The sequence below is a fragment of the Oncorhynchus nerka genome, linkage group LG14 (assembly GCF_034236695.1).
Source record: "Oncorhynchus nerka isolate Pitt River linkage group LG14, Oner_Uvic_2.0, whole genome shotgun sequence".
Lineage (NCBI taxonomy): Eukaryota > Metazoa > Chordata > Actinopteri > Salmoniformes > Salmonidae > Oncorhynchus > Oncorhynchus nerka.
The window spans coordinates 67674838-67697008 of record NC_088409.1 but is presented as its reverse complement, the minus strand read 5'-3'; the positions used below and the strand labels follow the sequence as shown (position 1 = coordinate 67697008).

At 46.1% G+C, this 22171-nt stretch overlaps 1 protein-coding gene across 3 annotated transcripts; it reads left to right on the top strand.

Annotated features, from left to right (window-relative positions):
- The first annotated feature begins 18 nt into the window (after positions 1-18).
- pak1 (p21 protein (Cdc42/Rac)-activated kinase 1) lies at positions 19-21326 on the top strand. 3 transcript variants are annotated; one of them, XM_065000314.1, is made up of 15 exons: positions 19-182; positions 9228-9434; positions 9601-9695; positions 14159-14306; positions 14432-14469; positions 16884-16994; positions 17596-17812; positions 18047-18070; positions 18715-18778; positions 18895-19056; positions 19331-19448; positions 19561-19660; positions 19847-20043; positions 20135-20272; positions 20431-21326. In XM_065000314.1, exons 2-15 carry the CDS (start codon positions 9248-9250, stop codon positions 20515-20517), a joined length of 1686 nt encoding a protein of 561 aa, XP_064856386.1. In that variant the 5' UTR covers positions 19-182; positions 9228-9247; the 3' UTR covers positions 20518-21326. The 3 variants fall into 3 exon arrangements, with proteins under 3 accessions (XP_064856386.1, XP_064856385.1, XP_029536773.1); XM_065000313.1 differs by having other exon boundaries at positions 9222-9434; XM_029680913.2 differs by lacking the exon at positions 18047-18070 and having other exon boundaries at positions 20-182; positions 9222-9434.
- Positions 21327-22171: the final 845 nt, after the last annotated feature.

Sequence of the window (22171 nt, the reverse complement as noted above, 5' to 3'; positions counted from 1 at the left end):
GCAGGGTGGTGTGTATCTAACAATAGCCAGGGATTGGCAGAGCCTGGGCAGAGCGATAGAAGAAGGGTTTGGCAAATTGGGCAGAAAGAAAAAACTGAAGCGACTTGAGCGAATGCATGTGTGTGAGTGCTGGCAAAGAGATCGGATCGCCATCAGTAATTTTTCAAAAGACACGACGAGAGGTGAGTTTCTCCTATTCCTTTATCCACAGACAGAACCGGGCATGACAGTCTTTTTAGTTTTACCTTCCTTTACCGGTACATTACAGGACTGTTACCACCAGGCAGACAGGAGGAGCGTGCTCACCGCGCTACAGTCTAACGGAAAGGGAACGTACATACAGTAGCTATATCAGTGGATGGACTTGGGGCCGCGACACAGATTTATCGTTACACTGATGTTGCCCCTGGGAGAAAGGAACGGGGTGCTTTATGTGTGTGGCGGTGGAGCTCCTGTGTATATGTGTGTGTGTGCGCGCGCGGACCAGTTGTCTGTCGCTTCAGGGCCGAACGGTATGACTGAAACATTTGGGAATATACAGTTATCATTTGAATGAAATAAACTCCGTGTGTTTGATCGCCTGGATGAAAATTGGCAAAAAATGTCATGGTTAAACTGTTCTGATCTCATGTATAGTCTAGGCTAGATATTACAGAGTGTATACATTTTAATGCAGACATTTTCATTTATTTAATGTCTTTAGGAGAAAGATGTGAAACGAATCATTATGCGTCATGGGGGAATCTTCCGATCCTTCCGGTGTCCCTACCCCATTGAAGTTGACATTTCAAATGGTTAGGTTTGGGTATGGTAAAGCTAGGGGTTAAGATGAGGGTTTTAGGGTAGGGACGTCCCAAGGATCCCGTATAGCACTTACGGGGGAGAGCGACAGACAGACACACACAGACAGAGAATAGAGAGACAGAGAGAGGAGAAAAGAGCGAAAGAGGGAGGGAGAGACCGACAGGCTGAAAGAGAAAAAGACTGGAAGAAACAGAAAGAGAGGGTAGGCTAGATAAGTGTAGCTGTAGCTGCCTGATTAGTGACAGTGCTTTCACTCAGTTTGACTTGGCACTTTGAATAAATGACACATCAGGAATAACAGGCTAACCAAGAAGACTAGGCTAATCTGGGTTGGGGAAACAACACAGTTTGCATCCCAAATGGCACCCTTTTTCCTATATGGGGGTCTCTGGTCAAAAGTAGTGCACAATATAGGGAATAGTGTTTTTATTTGGGATGTAGCCCCATCTTAGTGTCGTCTCTCTCACCATTGGTCTTGTCTCAATTCTGTTAATGTGCCTGAGTCAACATTGACCTTCGTGCCCCATAAAGGTTTAATGGCATCAATATGTAGAGGAATAAGTGAGATGTGATTGGCTGGCTGGAGGAAAGTGGGATGGGTGCATGTTATGTACAAGTGTAAAACAGTGTAATAATATTATTATTAGCCTCATCAATGTGATATGAAGAGATGCTGGAGGATGTGGGGATGTAAAAGGGGGTAAGAACGTGGGTGTGGTCTCCTGGCTGCATTGTCTCTCACCTGTCAGGTATTTATACCTGACAGACTGTTTAGGGTTGGACACTTTAGCCAGGCCAAGGTTTAATTGTGTGTGTGTTTGTGTGTGTGTGTGTGTGTTCTCTCTCTGACACACACAGAGGGAGGGAGTATTTCCATCATTTGTTTCTACCCTGAGCTCTCTCCTTCTAGTGTAGTACTGTAGGGAACAGAATACTGGCATCAGAGCTAACCTGTCCACTGAAGCAAGAATAATACTATCAACTATAAATATCTCTCTCTCTCTCTCTCTCTCTCTCTCTCTCTCTCTCTCCTCCCCCTCTTCTTTTATAAGTGTTATCCTTTTCTCTCACTTTACTCATCCTATACCTTCTCCCTTCTCTCTCTTTCCCTCTACACACACACACACACACACACACACACACACACACACACACACACACACACACACACACACACACACACACACACACACACAGTGACAGGTAGTGCTACATTAGCATTTAAATAACCTTTAAATTCCCATCCTGCTGCTGACCTTATGGACCTGTAGTTAAGTCCTCTTGCTCTTCCTTTCTCTCTTTTTGTCTTGCTTAGAGTGTGAATGCGTGAACAGCTGCAGTAGGAATCTCACCTCCTCTCTATATTAATTGAGCTGTTTTCTCTACCTCAGATGACCTCCATTGATAACCATTATCCTCTCAAATACACACACACACACACACACCCTGCTGTTTTGCCATCTGGTCGGCTGGCGGTGTGGTGAAATGTCTGAGGAGTCTGATAGTTTGGTGTTAAAGGGAAAGTTTGGGTGTTAAATAGATAGGTTGTGTTCCCCTGCTCAGACATTGCTGATGCATGCTAGATCTTACAAAACCTGGATAGGTATTTTACGTATCAGCTAACCACGTATGTTATAGTCTATGACATGGCATGCAGCCATTGGTTGATGCATGCAATGTCTGAGCAGCGGAACACAAACTGTCTGGGGTAGGATAGTTTGGGTGTGAGTTTAGTGTTAAAGGAATAGTGTTTTGTTCAACCAAATCAAATTTTATTTGTCACATGCGCCGAATACAACAGGTTTCACCTTACAGTGAAATACTTACTTACAAGCCCTTAACCCACAATGCAATTTTAGAAAACTAGATAAGTAAAAAATAAAATTAACTAATAATTAAAGAGCAGCAGTAAAATAACAGTAGCGAGGCTATATACAGGGGGTACTGGTACAGAGCTAATGTGCGGGGGCACCGGGTAGGATAGAGTTAAAGAGTAGAGTTAGGATAGAGTTAAAGTGACTATGTCCCCTAACCAATGGGATAGTTTGGGTGTTAGTTTAGTGTTAAAGGGATAGTGTTTTGTTCAATGGATAGTTTGGTGGCAAAAATGTAGTTTGCTATAGTCAGAATATGGAAGAATTCCTTATTAAATCTCTTTTTGGTTATCATGCTAGCTGGTTAGCTGGCTACACCTATGTATTGAAAGACTAGCCAGCAGGTTAGTAGCAGGGTAAAGTGTCTCTGAGAGTTGCTGGCTATTTTACACCCCTCTCTCTCTCTCTCTCTCTCTCTCTCTCTCTCTCTCTCTCTCTCTCTCTCAGGAGATCTGCTAACAATCACAGACAGCTCTGCAGCTAGCAATACTCAATGTGCATACAATGCATTTATAAAACCATAACAGTGGTTGGAGTTTAAATATTTACCATTTGAATAGTTAAGGGCCTCCTGCCACCATGCTGAACTTTTGTTCTCTAGTTAGGCTAGATACATTTTTGCACACACACACACACACACACACACACACACACACACACACACACACACACACACACACACACACACACACACACACACACACACACACACACACACACACACACACACACACACACACACACACTTGTCTAGTTATATCATTCCTTTTCTTGGGGGTGGAGCAGCTCTGGGCTCCCAGCAGGCTTTGCAACATGCATTATTTATGGTGATTGGTTTGGTGGGCAGGGCCAGACAGCTGGTGGGCAGAGACCCTCATACCTGTATGGCTTTGTGTGTGTGTGTGTGTGTCTGTTCCAGTTCTGTGTTTAATAGTTATCATATGAGGAGTGAGTAGTTCAGTGGTGAGGTCACTGACCAGCCCTCTCCCTGTAGTTTACTCTGGACAGGCACAGAGAGGGGGAGAAGGAGAGAGAGATTATGTGTTGGGTACTTAGACTAGTCAGTGGCTCACAGCTCTCATTCAATTCTCTCTCTCTCACACACCCTTCCCTTTTTTTGTCAGAGAAATAGGGTGAGAGAGGGCAAGGGGTAGAGGGGGTAAAATAGAGGGATCAGCTTCAAACACTTTTTAGTGAATAATGGAGCTCCTAGTATTCCTCAGGACTGGCATTGTTCTCTTTCTCTCTGCTTCGCTCCCTTGCTTTCTACTCCTCTATCCATCTCACCCCCTTCCCTCTTCAATGCGTGCACGCGCGCACACACACACACACACACATCTTCAGAGGTAAAGGAGAACGCAGTCAGTGTGAGCGTCTCTCTAGGCACGGTTAAACGAACAGACAGCAGATGTAAAGAGAGCGATGCAAAGGGAGACAGAGAGAAAGAAGATGGATCTTTTTCTTCTTTGTGATTCAAAACAATCGCCTGGTGGAACTCATGATGATGTCATGGTGATGGAGTGTCAAGGAGGAGAGGAAAAGGGGGAGCCACAGTAGAATGTTGGGATGCACCCCACCCTAAGAATCTGCTGGCGACTAGATTCCTGTGATATCTCTAGGCACCCATGGAGAGCCGCGACACACACATACACACACAGTGCATTGATGAAAGGTGAGGAAGGCTAGTCATACATTTGAACACACACACACGCACTAGGATACGCCCTATGAGCACACTGGGAATCTTGAATGTTGTCATCATCAATTCCGAAACACACACACACAGCCAGAGTAGAGTGTATGTTAAAGTGTATTTGAAAGCCTTCTCAGGTTGACATTTTTAAGACGCCAACATACACTGATTTATCAACACTGGCTGCTGTGTGTGTGTTTTTCTCTTAAGCTGACATTAAGCTCACTTAGAGTTATTAGGAGGACAGACCTCTCACAGTGCCGGGCTGCAAAGCATCTTTGGATTGTAAGCACTTAATGTCCTCCAGTGAAAGAAAGAATGAAGGAAATATACACTACCGTTCAAAAGTTTGGGGTCACTTAGAAATGTCCTTGTTTTTGAACACACACTGGACAGACAAACTCTGCCTAGAAGGCCAGCATCCTGGAGTCGCCTCTTCACTGTTGACGTTGAGACTGGTGTTCTGCAGGTAATGTTTAATGAAGCTGCCGGTTGAGGACTTGTGAGGCATCTGTTTCTCAAACTAGACACTCTAATGCACTTGTCCTCTTGCTCAGTTGTGCACCGGGGCCTCCCACTCCTCTTTCTATTCTGGTTAGAGCCAGTTTGTGCTGTTATGTGAAGGGAGTTGTACACAGCGTTGTACGAGATCTTCAGTTTCTTGGCAATTTCTCGCATGGAATAGCCTTCATTTCTCAGAATAAGAATAGACTGATGAGTTTCAGAAGAGTTATTTTCTTCTGGACAGATGCATATCTTCATTCCCGGTTATGTGAAATCCATAGATTAGGGCCTAATTAACTTTAATTTACTGATTTCCTCATATGAACTGTATCTCTGTAAAATCTTGTAAATTGTTGCATTTTTATTTTTGTTCAGTATAGTTTGTTGGTCATGGTGATGTAGTAGGTCGTCATGGTGATTGGTGATGTCATCAGTCTGTCATGGATGAGAGAGTGTTGTTGATTTTCTCTGTTTGGCTTCATTTCCTGCTCTTAGGCGTGAGAGAACACTGCAGTATCATAGACCAGCTGGTACACACACACACAGGGGGTATGTCTCTTGGAATCAATTGTCATCCGTTCTGCATGGTGGAGTGCCTGTAGTGAGACGAGGTGATGTGTGTGTGTGTGTGTGTGTGAGAGAGAGAGAGAGAGGGGGATGGAAATAGAAGGAGCGAGAGCAGGAGCTCTCAGGTTTTGGTCTGTGTGAGTTTGGTCATTTGAATTGTGTGTGAATAGAGTGAGAGTCTTCCTGTCACTGTCCATCCATCAACACCGTAACCCCAGGCAACCAGAGGGGGCAGGACAGTGCGCCAGGGCAGTACCACAACCTCTTTTTTTTCTCTTTACCTTCTCTCTCACTGTCTCTCTCTCAATATCTCGCTGTCTCTCACTGCATGTCCAGTTCAGGCTTGGCTTGTTCCTCACTCATGCAAAAATGTACCCCCCCCTCTCCCCCTCCACAGCCAGCCAGCAGGCGCTATGCTATGCTGCTCTCTCTCTCTCTAATTGTGTGTTTGGCCATGTCCTCTCTGCCATCTGCTCGGGCCTGTTGTGGGACTCCTGGGAGTGGGACACACACACACCTTCAAGTTCTCTTTATGAACCCATCTATTTTCAAATAATAAGCATTCTGTCCTCATACATAATATTCATACAGTCATTATTATAATAATCATGTATTTGTATAGTGCTTTTCAATACAAGTAACAAAGTGCTTTACATCATAAAATTATGGCACATTTAAGCATATATTGAAGTCCTACATTAAGATCATCTTTATAAAAGTGTGTCTTCAGCAGGGATTAAAAAAGAGTCAGTGAATTTGCAAGCCTGAAATCCTCTGGCAGACCATTCCAAAGTCTAGGGGCCCTAATGGCAAATGCTCAGTCTCCTTTAGTTTTCAACCTAGACTTTAGAATGATCAACAGTGTCCTGCCAGAGGATCTCAGGCTGATATATAGGATGGGGGCTAAACCGAGTCGAGCCTTAAACATGATTAATAGTGTTAAAATCTATTCTAAAAGTGACTGGTAGCCAGAGAAGCTGACATGGTTACATTTTCTGGTGCCAGTTGAAAGCCGAGCGAGCATTTTGAAATAACTGTAGACAATGGAGTGATTGATTGACAAAGAGTGTATACAAAGAGTTACAATAAAAGCATGTGTAACTTTCTCCAGATCAGTGACCTAGCTATATTTCCTAGATGATAAAAGCATGATTATGTTGTGATTACGTTGATATCTTTTCATGACAATGATGATAATTCTGATCTTTGTTTGGGAATTTAAATAAACCAAGAAGCTAATGTATCAGAGAGAACAGTCTGCTCTCATCTACTTGAAAGACTGAAACCTGGTGTGTGTGTGTTTTAAAATATGGTAAAATATGCATTGGAAACCTCTCTCTCTCTGCCCTAGGGGCTGTCTCATTAACATGGTGGGACAGGAATACTATTTGATCTTTTTCTCGCTTTCTTGCTTCCTTTCTTAATTTTTTTCTCTTGATATTGTTCTTTCTTTTGTTGAAAAAAATGTCATCTCACACAAACACACACAAAACGATGAGCGTAGGCTCGATCTGTCTAGTCATTAGCTCCACCATAGGGGGGGGTCTCTGTCTCCTCAACTCCCCAGGGATAGTGAGGTCTTCTGGGCTTGGTGTATTGAGGCCTCCCCTCTCTTCGCCTGCTGGCTGTGGAGGTTTAGCTAATTCAGCTGATCAGCAGGGAGGAACACCAACAGGCTAACCCACTGTCTCTGTCAGACAACAAAACAATATGTGTGTGTTTTGTACTTTTTAAAATTGGTCACCAAAAAAAAAAAAATTCAGACAGGGGTGAGACAGGGTTGTAATCTGAGTCCAACCCTGTTTGATATCTATAGCGTCAGCTCAGTCAGTGGAAAGCACCAGAGATGCATCTCAAATGGCACCCTATTCCCTACATAGCATACTACTTTTGACTAGAGCTCTATGGGCCCTGGTCAAAAGTTGTGCACTGTAAAGGGAATAGAGTGCCATTTGGGACGTAGCTCAAGATGTACCTTCTTATTAGTCTTCTGCTCAGTGTGTGTGTGTGTGTGTGTGTGTGTGTGTGTGTGTGTGTGTGTGTGTGTTAGTAGGGTGATGTGTGATGACAGGGTTGTGTGTATAAACTAAAATGTGAGATCTCCCTTGTGTCTGCTCGCCAGAGGAGGATTTGGATGGGGAGAAGGGGGAAGGTGAGACGGGGGAGGATGTGTTTGATGTCTGAAGGAGGGAGGGAAGATGGAAAGAAGGGAGGAGGTGACAAAGGTGCTCTAGAATTACAGAACCATATCAAGTACAGTATGTGTGTGTGATCCACCTTGTGGCCAGCTGCTCTCTTAGTCACCAGAGCTGTGAATGTGAAGAGGTGTGTGATTGTAGACTGTGTGCATTTGTTTATACATCTGTTTAGTGTTTGTGTGAGAAATATACTGTAGTTCCACACTTTCATGACGTGTGTGTGAGCCACAAACCCCACCTCCTACCCCATGACTCGTTCTGACATCACAGACTGTGACCTCATTATGACTGGAAGGCAGCAGAACAGAACTCAAGTCCAAACACACACACTCTCACATTCTTTCACACATACAACCCCCCCCTGCAGTTAAAGGAGGACTGAGGAGACAGAAGCTGAAGCCAAGATCAGAGTTCCAGCCTGATAGACAGACAGACCTGGGTAAGGCCAGACAGAACCTAGCCACTGCTAATGTAGCACAGGCGTCACTGTGTCTGTATAGAAGTGTACTGTAGCTTCCTTCACTGTCCCAGTCCTCTTACAAGTGGTTCGCAAACGAGAGACCGCCCGCTTGACAACTGCTTAGCCAGCTACACCACCGAAGAGCTAGCAATTCAGCGACAGGAAGGGAGCCATTTCAAGCTGTGGCATTGCGGTATACGATATTAACTCTGTTACACTAACCCTGAGGTATGATGAGGTCAGTGTACCAGATGATTACAAATCAGATGTAAATGTCACATTATTTACCATGTGGAAGTTGGTTCATTCCTGCATTGAGACGACATGAACTCTGTTATTCTCCTGTACAGTGGATTAAAGTGAGCTAAAATAAATCAATCAGCTTTTTTCTTTTAGTGCTCCAACTTTCTAACTCAAATTAGTCCTTTTGGACGTTTTTCTTGGTAAGCTCTTCTCTTGACATGAACTCTGTAAAACTGTCCTGTGTGTGTGTATCTGACCCAGATAGTTGTTCCCTTTGGTAGACTGTGTCCACCAGAGCATTCACTATAGCAGGTTAGCTTACATCCCCTATGTGAATGACTTTGTGTGTGTAAGAATCTGTGTGTGTGTGCCATTTTTAGATGTTTGTGGTACAACCAGTCATTAGCTTGTTCCTTTCTCTCCTCAGTTCAATGGCTCGTAGAATTAGTTTGTGAGCAGAGGCAGCAGGGTTGTGTGTGTCTTTCTCTTCCTGGATTGTGACTCGGTGGTCAGTGTTTGCAGCGTGCACGCACACACTCTGTTTCCGGGAAACTGGCCTGGAAATGATATGTGTGTTTCCGGATCAAACAGAATACCAGCTTGTCAACTATGGACTGGTAGCTCTACTACCTGTGTCATGTTAGCTGATAGGCTAGTTGACTAATGCTCTCTCAGCTGATGGGCTAGTGGAATAATGTTCTGTCAGCTAATTGGCTAGAGTACTAATGTTCTGTCAGCTGACAGGCTAGTGGACTGGTGTTGTCAGCTGATTGGCTAAATATTTTGTCAGTTGATTGGCTAGTGGACTAATGTCATGTTAGTTGATAGGCTGGTAGACTGGTAATGTTCTGTGACCTAATGTTGATTGGTTGTTCCAGGAGCAGCCGGCGTGTAATTGGTGAAGATGTCTGATAATGGGGACATTGAGGACAAGCCCCCAGCCCCGCCCATGAGGAACACCAGCACTCTGATTGGCTCATGCAGCAAAGATCCCGCCCCCCATGGCTCCAAGCCCCTTCCCCCCAACCCAGAGGACAGGAAGAAGAAAGATCGCTCCATCAGGTCCATCCTGACAGGAGGAGGAGACAAGAGTGAGTCCTGTGTGCGCACGCACAATGAAGGGAGGTAACCAGGGGGAAGACAGACATCCAAATCCCCCAGGATCCCTTGCGGTAGCTTGCATGGTTAGCCTTCCCATGAGCCTCTCCTCTCTCCCTTTCTCTCCTAATTTTATCTCTCTCTTTATCTCTCTCATAGCCAACAAGAAGAAGGAGCGTCCAGAGATCTCTCTGCCTTCTGATTTTGAACACACCATCCATGTGGGCTTCGATGCGGTCACTGGAGAGTTCACAGTGAGTCCATGTACTCTACATCTATGCTCTACTAGGGTCTGTCTACATGCTCTGTATCTAGTAGGGTGTTTAACAATGATTCAGTTGATCAACTATGGCCTGTGTAGAATAGTGGAGGATCCTCAGAGGAGGATGGTGAGGACCATCCTCCTCCGTGAATGTCATAAACAATTTTTATTTATTTTTTAACACACCTGCTCCCCATTCACACCTGAGACCTTGTAACACTAACGAGTCACATGACACCGGGGAGGGAAAATGGCTAATTGGGCCCAATTTGGACATTTTCACTTAGGGGTGTACTCACTTTTCTTGACAGCGGTTTAGACATTAATGGCTGTGTGTTGAGTTATTTTGAGGGGACAGCAAATTTACACTGTTATACAAGATGTACACTCACTACTTTACATTGTAGCAAAGTGTCATTTCTTCAGTGTTGTCACATGAAAAGATATACTCAAATATTTACAAAAATGTGAGGGGTGTACTCACTTTTGTGATATACTATATACACTGCTCAAAAAAATAAAGGGAACACTAAAATAACACATCCTAGATCTGAATGAATTAAATATTCTTATTAAATACTTTTTTCTTTACATAGTTGAATGTGCTGACAACAAAATCACACAAAAATGATCAATGGAAATCAAATGTATCAATCCGTGGAGGTCTGGATTTGGAGTCACACTCAAAACTAAAGTGGAAAACCACACTACAGGCTGATCCAACTTTGATGTAATGTCCTTAAAACAAGTCAAAATGAGGCTCAGTAGTGTGCGTGGCCTCCACGTGCCTGTATGACCTCCCTACAACGCCTGGGCATGCTCCTGATGAGGTGGCGGATGGTCTCCTGAGGGATCTCCTCCCAGACCTGGACTAAAGCATCCGCCAACTCCTGGACAGTCTGTTAGTGGATGGAGCGAGACATGATGTCCCAGATGTGCTCAATTGGATTCAGGTCTGGGGAACGGGCCAGTCCATAGCATTAATGCCTTCCTCTTGCAGGAACTGCTGACACACTCCAGTCACATGAGGTCTAGCATTGTCTTGCATTAGGAGGAACCCAGGGCCAACCGCACCAGCATATGGTCTCACAAGGGGTCTGAGGATCTCATCTCGGTACCTAATGGCAGTCAGGCTACCTCTGGCGAGGACATGGAGGGCTGTGCGGCCCCCCAAAGAAATGTCACCCCACACCATGACTGACCCACCACCAAACCGGTCATGCTGGAGGATGTTGCAGGCAGCAGAACGTTCTCCACGGCATCTCCAGACTCTGTCACGTCTGTCACATGCTCAGTGTGAACCTGCTTTCATCTGTGAAGAGCACAGGGCGCCAGTGGCGAATTTGCCAATCTTGGTGTTCTCTGGCAAATGCCAAACGTCCTGCACGGTTTTGGGCTGGAAGCACAACCCCCACCTGTGGACATCGGGCCCTCATACCACCCTCATGGAGTCTGTTTCTGAACGTTTGAGCAAGACACATGCATGTTTGTGGCCTGCTGGAGGTCATTTTGCAGGGTTCTGGCAGTGCTCCTCCTTGCACAAAGGCGGAGGTAGCGGTCCTGCTGCTGGGTTGTTGCCCTCCTACGGCCTCCTCCACGTCTCCTGATGTACTGGCCTGTCTCCTGGTAGCGCCTCCATGCTCTGCACACTACGCTGACAGACACAGCAAACCTTCTTGCCACAGCTCGCATTGATGTGCCATCCTGGATGAGCTGCACTACCTGAGCCACTTGTGTGGGTTGTAGACTCCGTCTCATGCTACCACTAGAGTGAAAGCACCGCCAGCATTAAAAAGTGACCAAAACATCAGCCAGGAAACATAGGAACTGAGAAGTAGTCTGTGGTCCCCACCTGCAGAACCACTTCTTTATTGGGGGTGTCTTGCTAATTGTCTATAATTTCCACCTGTTGTCTATTCCATTTGCACAACAGCATGTGAAATTTATTGTCAATCAGTGTTGCTTCCTAAGTGGACAGTTTGATTTCACAGAAGTGTGAGTAGCCTGACTGCCATTAGGTACCGAGATGAGATCCTCAGACCCCTTGTGAGACCATATGCTGGTGCGGTTGGCCCTGGGTTCCTCCTAATGCAAGACAATGCTAGACCTCATGTGGCTGGAGTGTGTCAGCAGTTCCTGCAAGAGGAAGGCATTGATGCTATGGACTGGCCCGCCCGTTCCCCAGACCTGAATCCAATTGAGCACATCTGGGACATCATGTCTCGCTGCATCCACCAACTGTCCAGGAGTTGGATGCTTTAGTCCAGGTCTGGGAGGAGATCCCTCAGGAGACCATCCGCCACCTCATCAGGAGCATGCCCAGGCGTTGTAGGGAGGTCATACAGGCACGTGGAGGCCACACACACTACTGAGCCTAATTTTGACTTGTTTAAGGACATTACATCAAAGTTGGATCCGTCTGTAGTGTGGTTTTCCACTTTAATTTTGAGCGTGACTCCAAATCCAGACCTCTGGGATGATAAATTTGATTTCCATTGATAATTTTTGTGTGATTTTGTTGTCAGCACATTCAACTATGTAAAGAATAAAGTAATTAATAAGAATATTTCATTCATTCAGATCTAGGATGTGTTATTTTAGTGTTTATTTTTTTGAGCAGTGTATATACACAGTGAGGGAATAAAGTATTTGATCCCCTGCTGATTTTGTACGTTTGCCCACTGACAAAGAAATTATCAGTCTATAATTTTAATGCTATGTTTATTTGAACAGTGAGAGACAGAATAACAACAAAAAAATCCAGAAAAACGCATGTCAAAAATGTTATAAATTGATTTGCATTTTAATGAGGGAAATAAGTATTTGACCCCCCCTCAATCAGAAAGATTTCTGGCTCCCAGGTGTCTTTTATACAGGTAACAAGCTGAGATTAGGAGAACACTCTTAAAGGGAGTGCTCCTAATATCAGTTTGTTACCTGTATAAAATACACCTGTCCACAGGAGCAATCAATCAATCAGATTCCAAACTCTCCACCATGGCCAAGACCAAAGAGCTCTCCAAGGATGTCAGGGACAAGATTGTAGACCTACACAAGGCTGGAATGGGCTACAAGACCATCGCCAAGCAGCTTGGTGAGAAGGTGACAACAGTTGGTGGGAATATTCGCAAATGGAAGAAACACAAAAGAACTGTCAATCTCCCTCGGCCTGGGACTTCATGCAAGATCTCACCTCGCCGAGTTGCAATGATCATGAGAACGGTGAGGAATCAGCCCAGAACTACACAGGAGGATCTTGTCAATGATCTCAAGACAGCTGGGACCATAGTCACCAAGAAAACAATTGGTAACACACTATGCCGTGAAGGACTGAAATCCTGCAGCGCCCGCAAGGTCCCCCTGCTCAAGAAAGCACATATACATGGAGCTCTTTGGCATCAACTCAACTCGCCGTGTTTGGAGGAGGAGGAATGCTGCCTATGACCCCAAGAACATCATCCCCACCGTCAAACATGGAGGTGGAAACATTATGCTTTGGGGGTGTTTTTCTGCTAAGGGGACAGGACAACTTCACCGCATCAAAGGGACGATGGACGGGGTCATGTACCGTCAAATCTTGGGTGAGAACCTCCTTCCCTCAGCCAGGGCATTAACAATGGATCGTGGATGGGTATTCCAGCATGACAATGACACAAAACACACGGCCAAGGCAACAAAGGAGTGGCTCAAGAAGAAGCACATTAAGGTCCTGGAGTGGCCTAGCCAGTCTCCAGACCTTAATCCCATAGAAAATCTGTGGAGGGAGCTGAAGGTTCGAGTTGCCAAACGTCAGCCTCGAAACCTTAATGACTTGGAGAAGATCTGCAAAGAGGAGTGGGACAAAATCCCTCCTGAGATGTGTGCAAACCTGGTGGCCAACTACAAGAAACGTCTGACCTCTGTGATTGCCATCAAGGGTTTTGCAACCAAGTACTAAGTCGTGTTTTGCAGAGGGGTCAAATACTTATTTCCCTCATTAAAATTCAAATCAATTTATAACATTTTTGACATGCGTTTTTCTGGATTTTTTGTTGTTGTTATTCTGTCTCTCACTGTTCAAATAAACCCACCATTAAAATTATAGACTGTTCATTTCTTTGTCAGTGGGCAAACGTACAAAATCAGCAGGGGATCAAATACTTTTTCCCCTCACTGTGTATATATTAATATATTAATGCACTACTTTTGACTAGAGTCCTATGGGCCCTTGTCAAAATGTGTGCACTTTATAGGGAATATGGAACTATTTCAGACACATCCTCTCTATTTCACTATTACCCTCAATGCCTCTTGCTCCCTCTCTGTCTGTCATAGGGGGAGATCTTAGGAGGAATGGAGCGAGTGAGTAGAGGGAGAGGGAAGCAGAGTGGGGGATGATACTGTAGGATGGAGATATGACCCAGTTCTCTGACCAATGCAGACATCTCTCTCTTGTTACTAACATTGTGTGTGTAGGGCATGCCGGAGCAATGGGCTCGGTTGCTCCAGACCTCTAACATCACTAAGCTGGAACAGAAGAAGAATCCTCAGGCTGTCCTTGATGTTCTCAAATTCTATGACTCCAAGGAGACCAACAACAGCCAGAAATACATGAGCTTTACAGGTACACACACACTAGCATGTATACACACACACACATTCAGATGTTAACACACACTATTTGTCAGAACACACACACTATTTGTCTTGTTTTCTCCTCCTTTATCCTGTTTTCCTTCTCCTCTACAGACAAGAGTTCAGACAACTACAGCTGTTCCAACACTGCCGTAAGTCTCCTGACACACCCTATTTCATTTCACATTTTTTATTTAACCTTTATTTAACTAGGCAAGTCAGTTAAGAACAAATACTTATTTACAATGACGGCCTACCCCGGCCAAACCCGGACGACGCTGGGCCAATTCTGTGCTGCCCTATGGGACTCCCAATCATGGCCGGATGTGATACAGCCTGGATTCGAACCAGGGACTGTTGTGACAGCACTGAGATACAGTGCCTTAGACTGCTGCGCCACCTGGGTGCCGCCCCTAATCATATATAGTGCACAACTGAGCTAAACGACTACCGCCCCGTAGCACTCACTTCCGTCATCATGAAGTGCTTTGAGAGACTAGTCAAGGACCATATCACCTCCACCCTACCTGACACCCTAGACCCACTCAAATTTTCTTACCGCCCAAATAGATCCACAGACGATGCAATCTCAACCACACTGCACACTGCCCTAACCCATGTGGACAAGAGGAATACCTATGTGAGAATGCTGTTCATCGACTACAGCTCGGCATTTAACACCATAGTACCCTCCAAGCTCGTCATCAAGCTCGAGACCCTGGGTCTCGACCCCGCCCTGTGCAACTGGGTACTGGACTTCCTGGCGGGCCGCCCCCAGGTGGTGAGGGTAGGCAACAACATCTCCACCCCGCTGATCCTCAACACTGGGGCCCCACAAGGGTGCGTTCTGAGCCCTCTCCTGTACTCCCTGTTCACCCACGACTGCGTGGCCACGCACGCCTCCAACTCAATCATCAAGTTTGCGGACGACACAACAGTGGTAGGCTTGATTACCAACAACGACGAGATGGCCTACAGGGAGGAGGTGAGGGCCCTCGGAGTGTGGTGTCAGGAAAATAACCTCACACTCAACGTCAACAAAACTAAGGAGATGATTGTGGACTTCAGGAAAGAGCAGAGGGAACACCCCCCTATCCACATCGGTGGAACAGTAGTGGAGAGGGTAGTAAGTTTTATGTTCCTCGGCGTACACATCACAGACAAACTGAATTGGTCCACCCACACAGACAGCATCGTGAAGAAGGAGGAGGCTGAAGAAATTCGGCTTGTCACCAAAAGCACGCACAAACTTCTACAGATGCACAATCGAGAGCAACCTGGCGGGCTGTATCACCGCCTGGTACGGCAACTGCTCCGCCCACAACCGTAAGGCTCTCCAGAGGGTAGTGAGGTCTGCACAACGCATCACCGGGGGCAAACTACCTGCCCTCTAGGACACCTACACCACCCAATGTCAAAGGAAGGCCATAAAGATCATCAAGGACAACAACAACCGAGCCACTGCCTGTTCACCCCGCTATTATCCAGAAGGCGAGGTCAGTACAGGTGCATCAAAGCTGGGACCGAGAGACTGAAAACAGCTTCTATCTCAAGGCCATCAGACTGTTAAACAGCCACCACTAACATTGAGTGGCTGCTGCCAACACACTGACTCAAGTCCAGCCACTTTAATAATGGGAATTGATGGGAAATTATGTAAAATATATCACTAGCCACAATGCTACCTAATATCAAGTTGACATACCCTACATTATTCATCTCTATGTATATGTATATACTGTACTCTATATCATCTACTGCATCTTTTATGTAATACATGTATCACTAGCCACTTTAACTATGCCACTTTGTTTACATACTCATCTCATATGTATATACTGTACTCGATACCATCTACTGTATCTTGCCTATGCCGCTCTGTACCATCACTCATTCATATATCTTTATGTACATATTCTTTATCCCCTTACACTTGTGTCTATAAGGTAGTAGTTTTGGAATTGTTAGATAGATTACTTGTTGGTTATTACTGCATTGTCGGAACTAGAAGCACAAGCATTTCGCTACTCTCGCATTAACATCTGCTAACCATGTGTATGTGACAAATAAAATTTGATTTGATATGACTTTTGATCAGGGTCCATCACCACAATTCTGTCCAGAGCCCTATGAGCCATGGTAGGGCACTATATAAGGAATAGGGTGCATTTTGATAGGAACATATCTCAACTATCAATGTGTGTTTAGAGCATCTGCCATAGATGAAGAATGGCAAAAAGGATTGGAGGGATAGAGAAAAACGGGATAAACAGAGAGAATGAGAGGATAAGAGATGGTGGAAGAGAGAGCAGAGGACAAAATGGAGAGGTGTGCCAATCAACATTCCCTGGCTCTACTTCTCCCTCTCTCTTTACCTCTCCATCCCTCATTCTCTCCCTTTGTCTGCACTGTCTGTGAATCCGTATATTTTCCTCCATTCACCTTCTCTATCTGCCTGGCTGTCAGTCAGTCAGAAGGAGAAGAAAGGGGGAGATGGAGAAGGAGTGAGTATTAACAACAGGAAAAGAAAGTGAGCTAACTGAAAGTGATGTCACATCCTCTTCAGAGCTCCAAGGCTGTGTCAGAGACGCCTGCCATAGCAACCGTATCTGAGGACGAGGAAGATGAGGCCACGCCCCCTCCTGTTGTCGCTCCCCGACCAGAACACACCAAATCAGTAAGACACACGCCACACACATACACTCAGCCCCCTGGCTCCAGACAAGGTAAATAAAGTCACACTATCCTTGTGCTGCTCCTCGCTAACAGACTCAGCATTGTGTGTGTGTGTGTGTGTGTGTGTGTGTGTGTGTGTGTGTGTGTGTGTGTGTGTGTGTGACGATCATGGGCGGCAGCAGGGGGCTGAATTTAGATACTAAACTCACACTGCCTCTCTGTTCACTCTGTTGTCACAGAAAACACACACACACACACACCAGAGAAATCCCCTAGAGAAGTCTGTTCTCTGATTGGCTGAGAGGGGTCTTTTCTTTCGGTCCGAACTGAAGTGGCGTCTCAGACAGGGCTACTGCCATGGCGCCACTGTTGCCACGGTGATTTAGCAGCTTAGCGCACCTGACTGGGACACACAGACACAGTAAAATAAGGAACAGTAACTGTAACTGAGTTGGTTTGGTGGACCACCAATTGCATAAGCTATAGCTCAGAAGGCTAACGTTGTCCTTCTCTCTCCCTTCTTTCACACTCTCCCTTCTTTCACCCCCCCCTCCCTCCCTCCCTCCTCCTCTCTCCTTCCCTCCTTCTCTCTTTCTCCTCAGATATACACTCGTTCTGTGATAGATCCCCTCCCAGCTCCTCCCACCAGAGACGTTGCCACGTCGCCTATCTCCCCCCCACCTCCGGAGGGCGCCACCTCCGCCATCACACCCCCCACTAGCCCCACCCCTAGTCCTGCTCCTGGCCCCTCCCTGCCACGCCCCGCAGACAAAACACGCAAGAAGAAGATGTCTGATGAAGAGATACTGGAGAAACTGCGTAAGTAACGCATGCACAGACACACACAGCTAGTCTGAAAGTTGCAATAGAAGTAAACTGCACTGGCTGCTGGTTTCAGATCTCTTGTACTATCTCCTGTCATTGTTCCGTAAGATACGCTGTAGTGATGAATGGTGTGTGTACTCTGTAATCCATTGGGTGAGGTGTGTGTGTGTGTGTGTGTGTATGTATAACTAGTTCAACTATATCATCCTATGATGCTCCATGCCTCAGATGTACTCAGGTCTCCCTCTACTGGTAAGAAACAATACTGTCACTCAGACATCCTCCTACCCTCCTACCCTCCCGTCCAACCCTGGCATCTGATTGGTCCTCTTCTCTCTCTACTGTCCAATCTCCTGGAGTTACTGAGTGATTCTGTTAAATTGAGCATCTGACAGTCTCACCTCCAACTGTGGACCTAACAAGATGTTCTGTCTGTTACTGTCTCTTTTTCTCTCTCTCCTCCTCTCCCTCTCTCACCATCTGTCTGAGTCCGACCAGCATGTCTTTGACCTGACCCTGACAGCCGTGGTCCTACAGTGGTTTTAAAGTGAAATCTCTGAGAGTCTCTGTACTGTAATGGTCCCACTTCTGCCTCTATGCCTCTTCTCTGTTTCCCTGTTTCCCTGTCTGTCTGTCTCTCTCTGACTCTTCACTCTGTCTTTCTGTTTCATTTATCAAATCAAATCACATTTATTTATATAGCCCTTCGTACATCAGCTGATATCTCAAAGTGCTGTACAGAAACCCAGCCTAAAACCCCAAACAGCAAGCAATGCAGGTGTAGAAGCACGGTGGCGAGGAAAAACTCCCTAGAAAGGCCAAAACCTAGGAAGAAACCTAGAGAGGAACCAGGCAATTTATTAACCTCACTTCTTTCCCTTCCTCCCTCCTCTCAGGGAGTATAGTCAGTGTGGGAGACCCCAAGAAGAAATACACGCGCTTCGAGAAGATCGGACAGGGGTGAGTCTACACTACACACACACACACACACACACACACACACACACACTTCACTTCTTTACTTTGAAATAATGAAAGAAGTCTCTCTCCCCTCCTCTCTTTCCTTCTCCCTCCAGTGCGTCAGGTACGGTATATACAGCCATAGACATCGCTACAGGCCAGGAGGTGGCCATTAAACAGATGAACCTGCAGCAGCAGCCCAAGAAGGAGCTCATCATCAACGAGATCCTGGTCATGAGGGAAAACAAGAACCCCAACATTGTTAACTACCTGGACAGGTGAGACACACACACACACATCGTTTACTAGACAGGTGAGACACGCTTACAAACACACACACTCCTAAACGCACACATTGACATGTAAACACACATATTAGTTGTGAGGACTAGATATCTTCATCTTGTCTTTCGGCTTCTTCTTTTTCACACACAGACACACCCTAACCGTCCCTCACATCCTCTTATCTTCCCCTTACCATTGACGAACTGGTACAGTGGTGATATTTGATGTTACCATGGTAACATGGGTGTGGTTGTTGTGTTTCTGTAGTTACCTGGTGGGGGAGGAACTATGGGTAGTGATGGAGTATCTGGCTGGAGGTTCTCTGACTGACGTTGTCACGGAAACATGTATGGACGAGGCTCAGATCGCTGCTGTGTGTCGGGAGGTCAGTGCTGCTGTGTGTGTGTGTACATGGCTTGTCGGCCTGCTTTCTAATTCAGAAAGTGATGCCTTAAGCACTTTTGTACATCTCTCTCTCTCTCTCTCTCTCTCTCCAGTGTCTGCAGGCCTTGGAGTTCCTCCATTCTAACCAGGTGATCCATCGTGACATCAAGAGTGACAACATCCTTCTGGGAATAGACGGATCAGTGAAACTCAGTATGTAACACACTTAGGGTTGGAGATGGGGGCATTAATGTGCAGTGTCTCCATTTGACCAGCAGATGGAGCTCATAGTCTGTTCTAATGCAGCACTACCACTGTGCCATTGCATATTTAGTCTTATATAGTGCATTAGAGTGCAATGTCCTATTCTAACATGTGTGCGCTCTCTCTCCTCTCTAGCTGACTTTGGGTTCTGTGCCCAGATCACTCCAGAGCAGAGTAAGAGGAGCACCATGGTGGGGACTCCCTATTGGATGGCTCCAGAGGTGGTGACCAGGAAGGCTTACGGTCCTAAAGTTGACATCTGGTCTCTAGGCATCATGGCTATAGAGATGGTGGAGGGAGAACCCCCTTACCTCAATGAGAACCCACTCAGGGTAAGAGGTAGAGAGAGAGCGAATGTATGTGTGTGTCTCTCTGTCTTTGTGTGTCAATAACGGCCCCTGTCTGTCCTGTCCTATCTCCTAGGCGTTGTATCTGATTGCGACCAACGGGACTCCAGAGCTTCAGAACCCAGAGAAACTGTCCTCAGTCTTCAGAGACTTCCTCACCTGTTGCCTGGAGATGGATGTGGAGAAGAGAGGGAGCGCTAATGACCTACTACAGGTAGAGAGAGAGAGAGAGAGAGAGAGAGAGAGAGAGAGAGAGAGAGAGAGCATAAGGTTGGTTTCTGCATCAAACCACATGACTAGTTTTACCACTAATAAAACTAAACCCATCTTTCCTCTCCTCGTTTTCCTCTCTTCTCTCCTCCTCCTCCACAGCACCAGTTCCTGAAGGTGGCCAAGCCTTTATCCAGTCTGACTCCTCTCATCCTGGCAGCCAAAGAAGCAGCCAAGGCTAACCGCTAACCTGCTAGATGCTAGCACAATGGATCCCCCCCCCCCCTCTCGCCTATGGACCCAGACAGGGGGTGTTTCAGGGTGTCCCATCCCCCTCAAACCCTTGACCTATCATGGTGACTGTGGGAAGGACGCTCTTACTGATGTCATTGCTGGTACAAATACACTGATCGGATTGGAGAAAAGTTCCAGGCCCAAAGACTCATGGGAATTGTAGTTTCAGCAGGAAAGTGTCTGAACTCTCAACAGACAGTGGCTCTGGACTGGATCTGATCTGACCTTTGAACTGTTTGTTTGTTTATGTCTGACTGTTATTTTCATGTGTTTAGGTGTTTTGTTTTGGGGAGAAGTGATTGGTTGATTACAGTGTAATGAAGAGACGCAAAGTGGTACTGTTATAGTCTAAGTCCCAAACGGCACCATAGACCCTAAATAGTGCACTACTTTTGTCAAAAATAGGGTGCCATTTGGGACAGTCTTTCAGTCTGATCAAACGTTGGAACGTCAAACGTATCTCCTTATCTCTTCTCCTCTCTCGCTCTCCCTCTTTCTCTCTCTCTGTCTGGCTGACTGACGCATGACACCTTTCTTATGGAATGTCTCAAATCATAATAATAATAATACAAATGGTGATGATGATGATAATGATGGTACATGAAGGATGCCTGTGTATGATACAGTATAGAAGAACATATCTAAATCCTATTTTTCCAGTACAATCGGTATGGTACAATGTTGGACTGGTACTAGTCCCAAACTTCTGAAGAGAGTATGTACATTACATGTGAAAAAACTGCATAAAAACCCAACTAAAACAACCAGAAAAATATTGTCTGCTTTCTTTGTTTAGCAACGTGTTTTTCTTTATTCAGATAGAGTTGAAGAATACCAAGGTACCAATAAGAAGTATACTTTCTACCAGGAGGTTTGTTCTGTTTTTAAAATGTAGCGTTAACTACCCTCGGCCTTAAACTGTCTCACCGGTGGAAGAGTTCTAGCAGACAGTTGGACAACCTCTAGTCTCTAGTGCACTGCACGCTTCTCTAGTGCTCTGCACGCTCCTCTAGTGCTCTGCACGCTCCTCTAGGGCTCTACACGCTCCTCTAGTGCTCTACACGCTCCTCTAGGGCTCTGCACGCTCCTCTAGAGCTCTACACGCTCCTCTATGGCTCTGCACACTCCTCTAGGGCTCTGCACGCTCCTCTAGTGCTCTACACGCTCCTCTAGTGCTCTACACGCTCCTCTAGTGCTCTACACGCTCCTCTAGTGCTCTGCACGCTCCTCTAGTGCTCTACACGCTCCTCTAGTGCTCTGCACGCTCCTCTGGTGCTCTGCACACTCCTCTAGGGCTCTGCACGCTCCTCTACTGCTCTACACGCTCCTCTAGTGCTCTACACGCTCCTCTGGTGCTCTACACGCTCCTCTAGTGCTCTGCACGCTCCTCTAGTGCTCTACATGCTCCTCTAGTGCTCTGCACGCTCCTCTAGTGCTCTACACGCTCCTCTAGTGCTCTGCACGCTCCTCTAGTGCTCTACACACTCCTCTAGGGCTCTGCACGCTCCTCTAGTGCTCTGCACGCTCCTCTAGTGCTCTACACGCTCCTCTAGTGCTCTACACGCTCCTCTAGTGCTCTACACGCGCCTCTAGTGCTCTGCACGCTCCT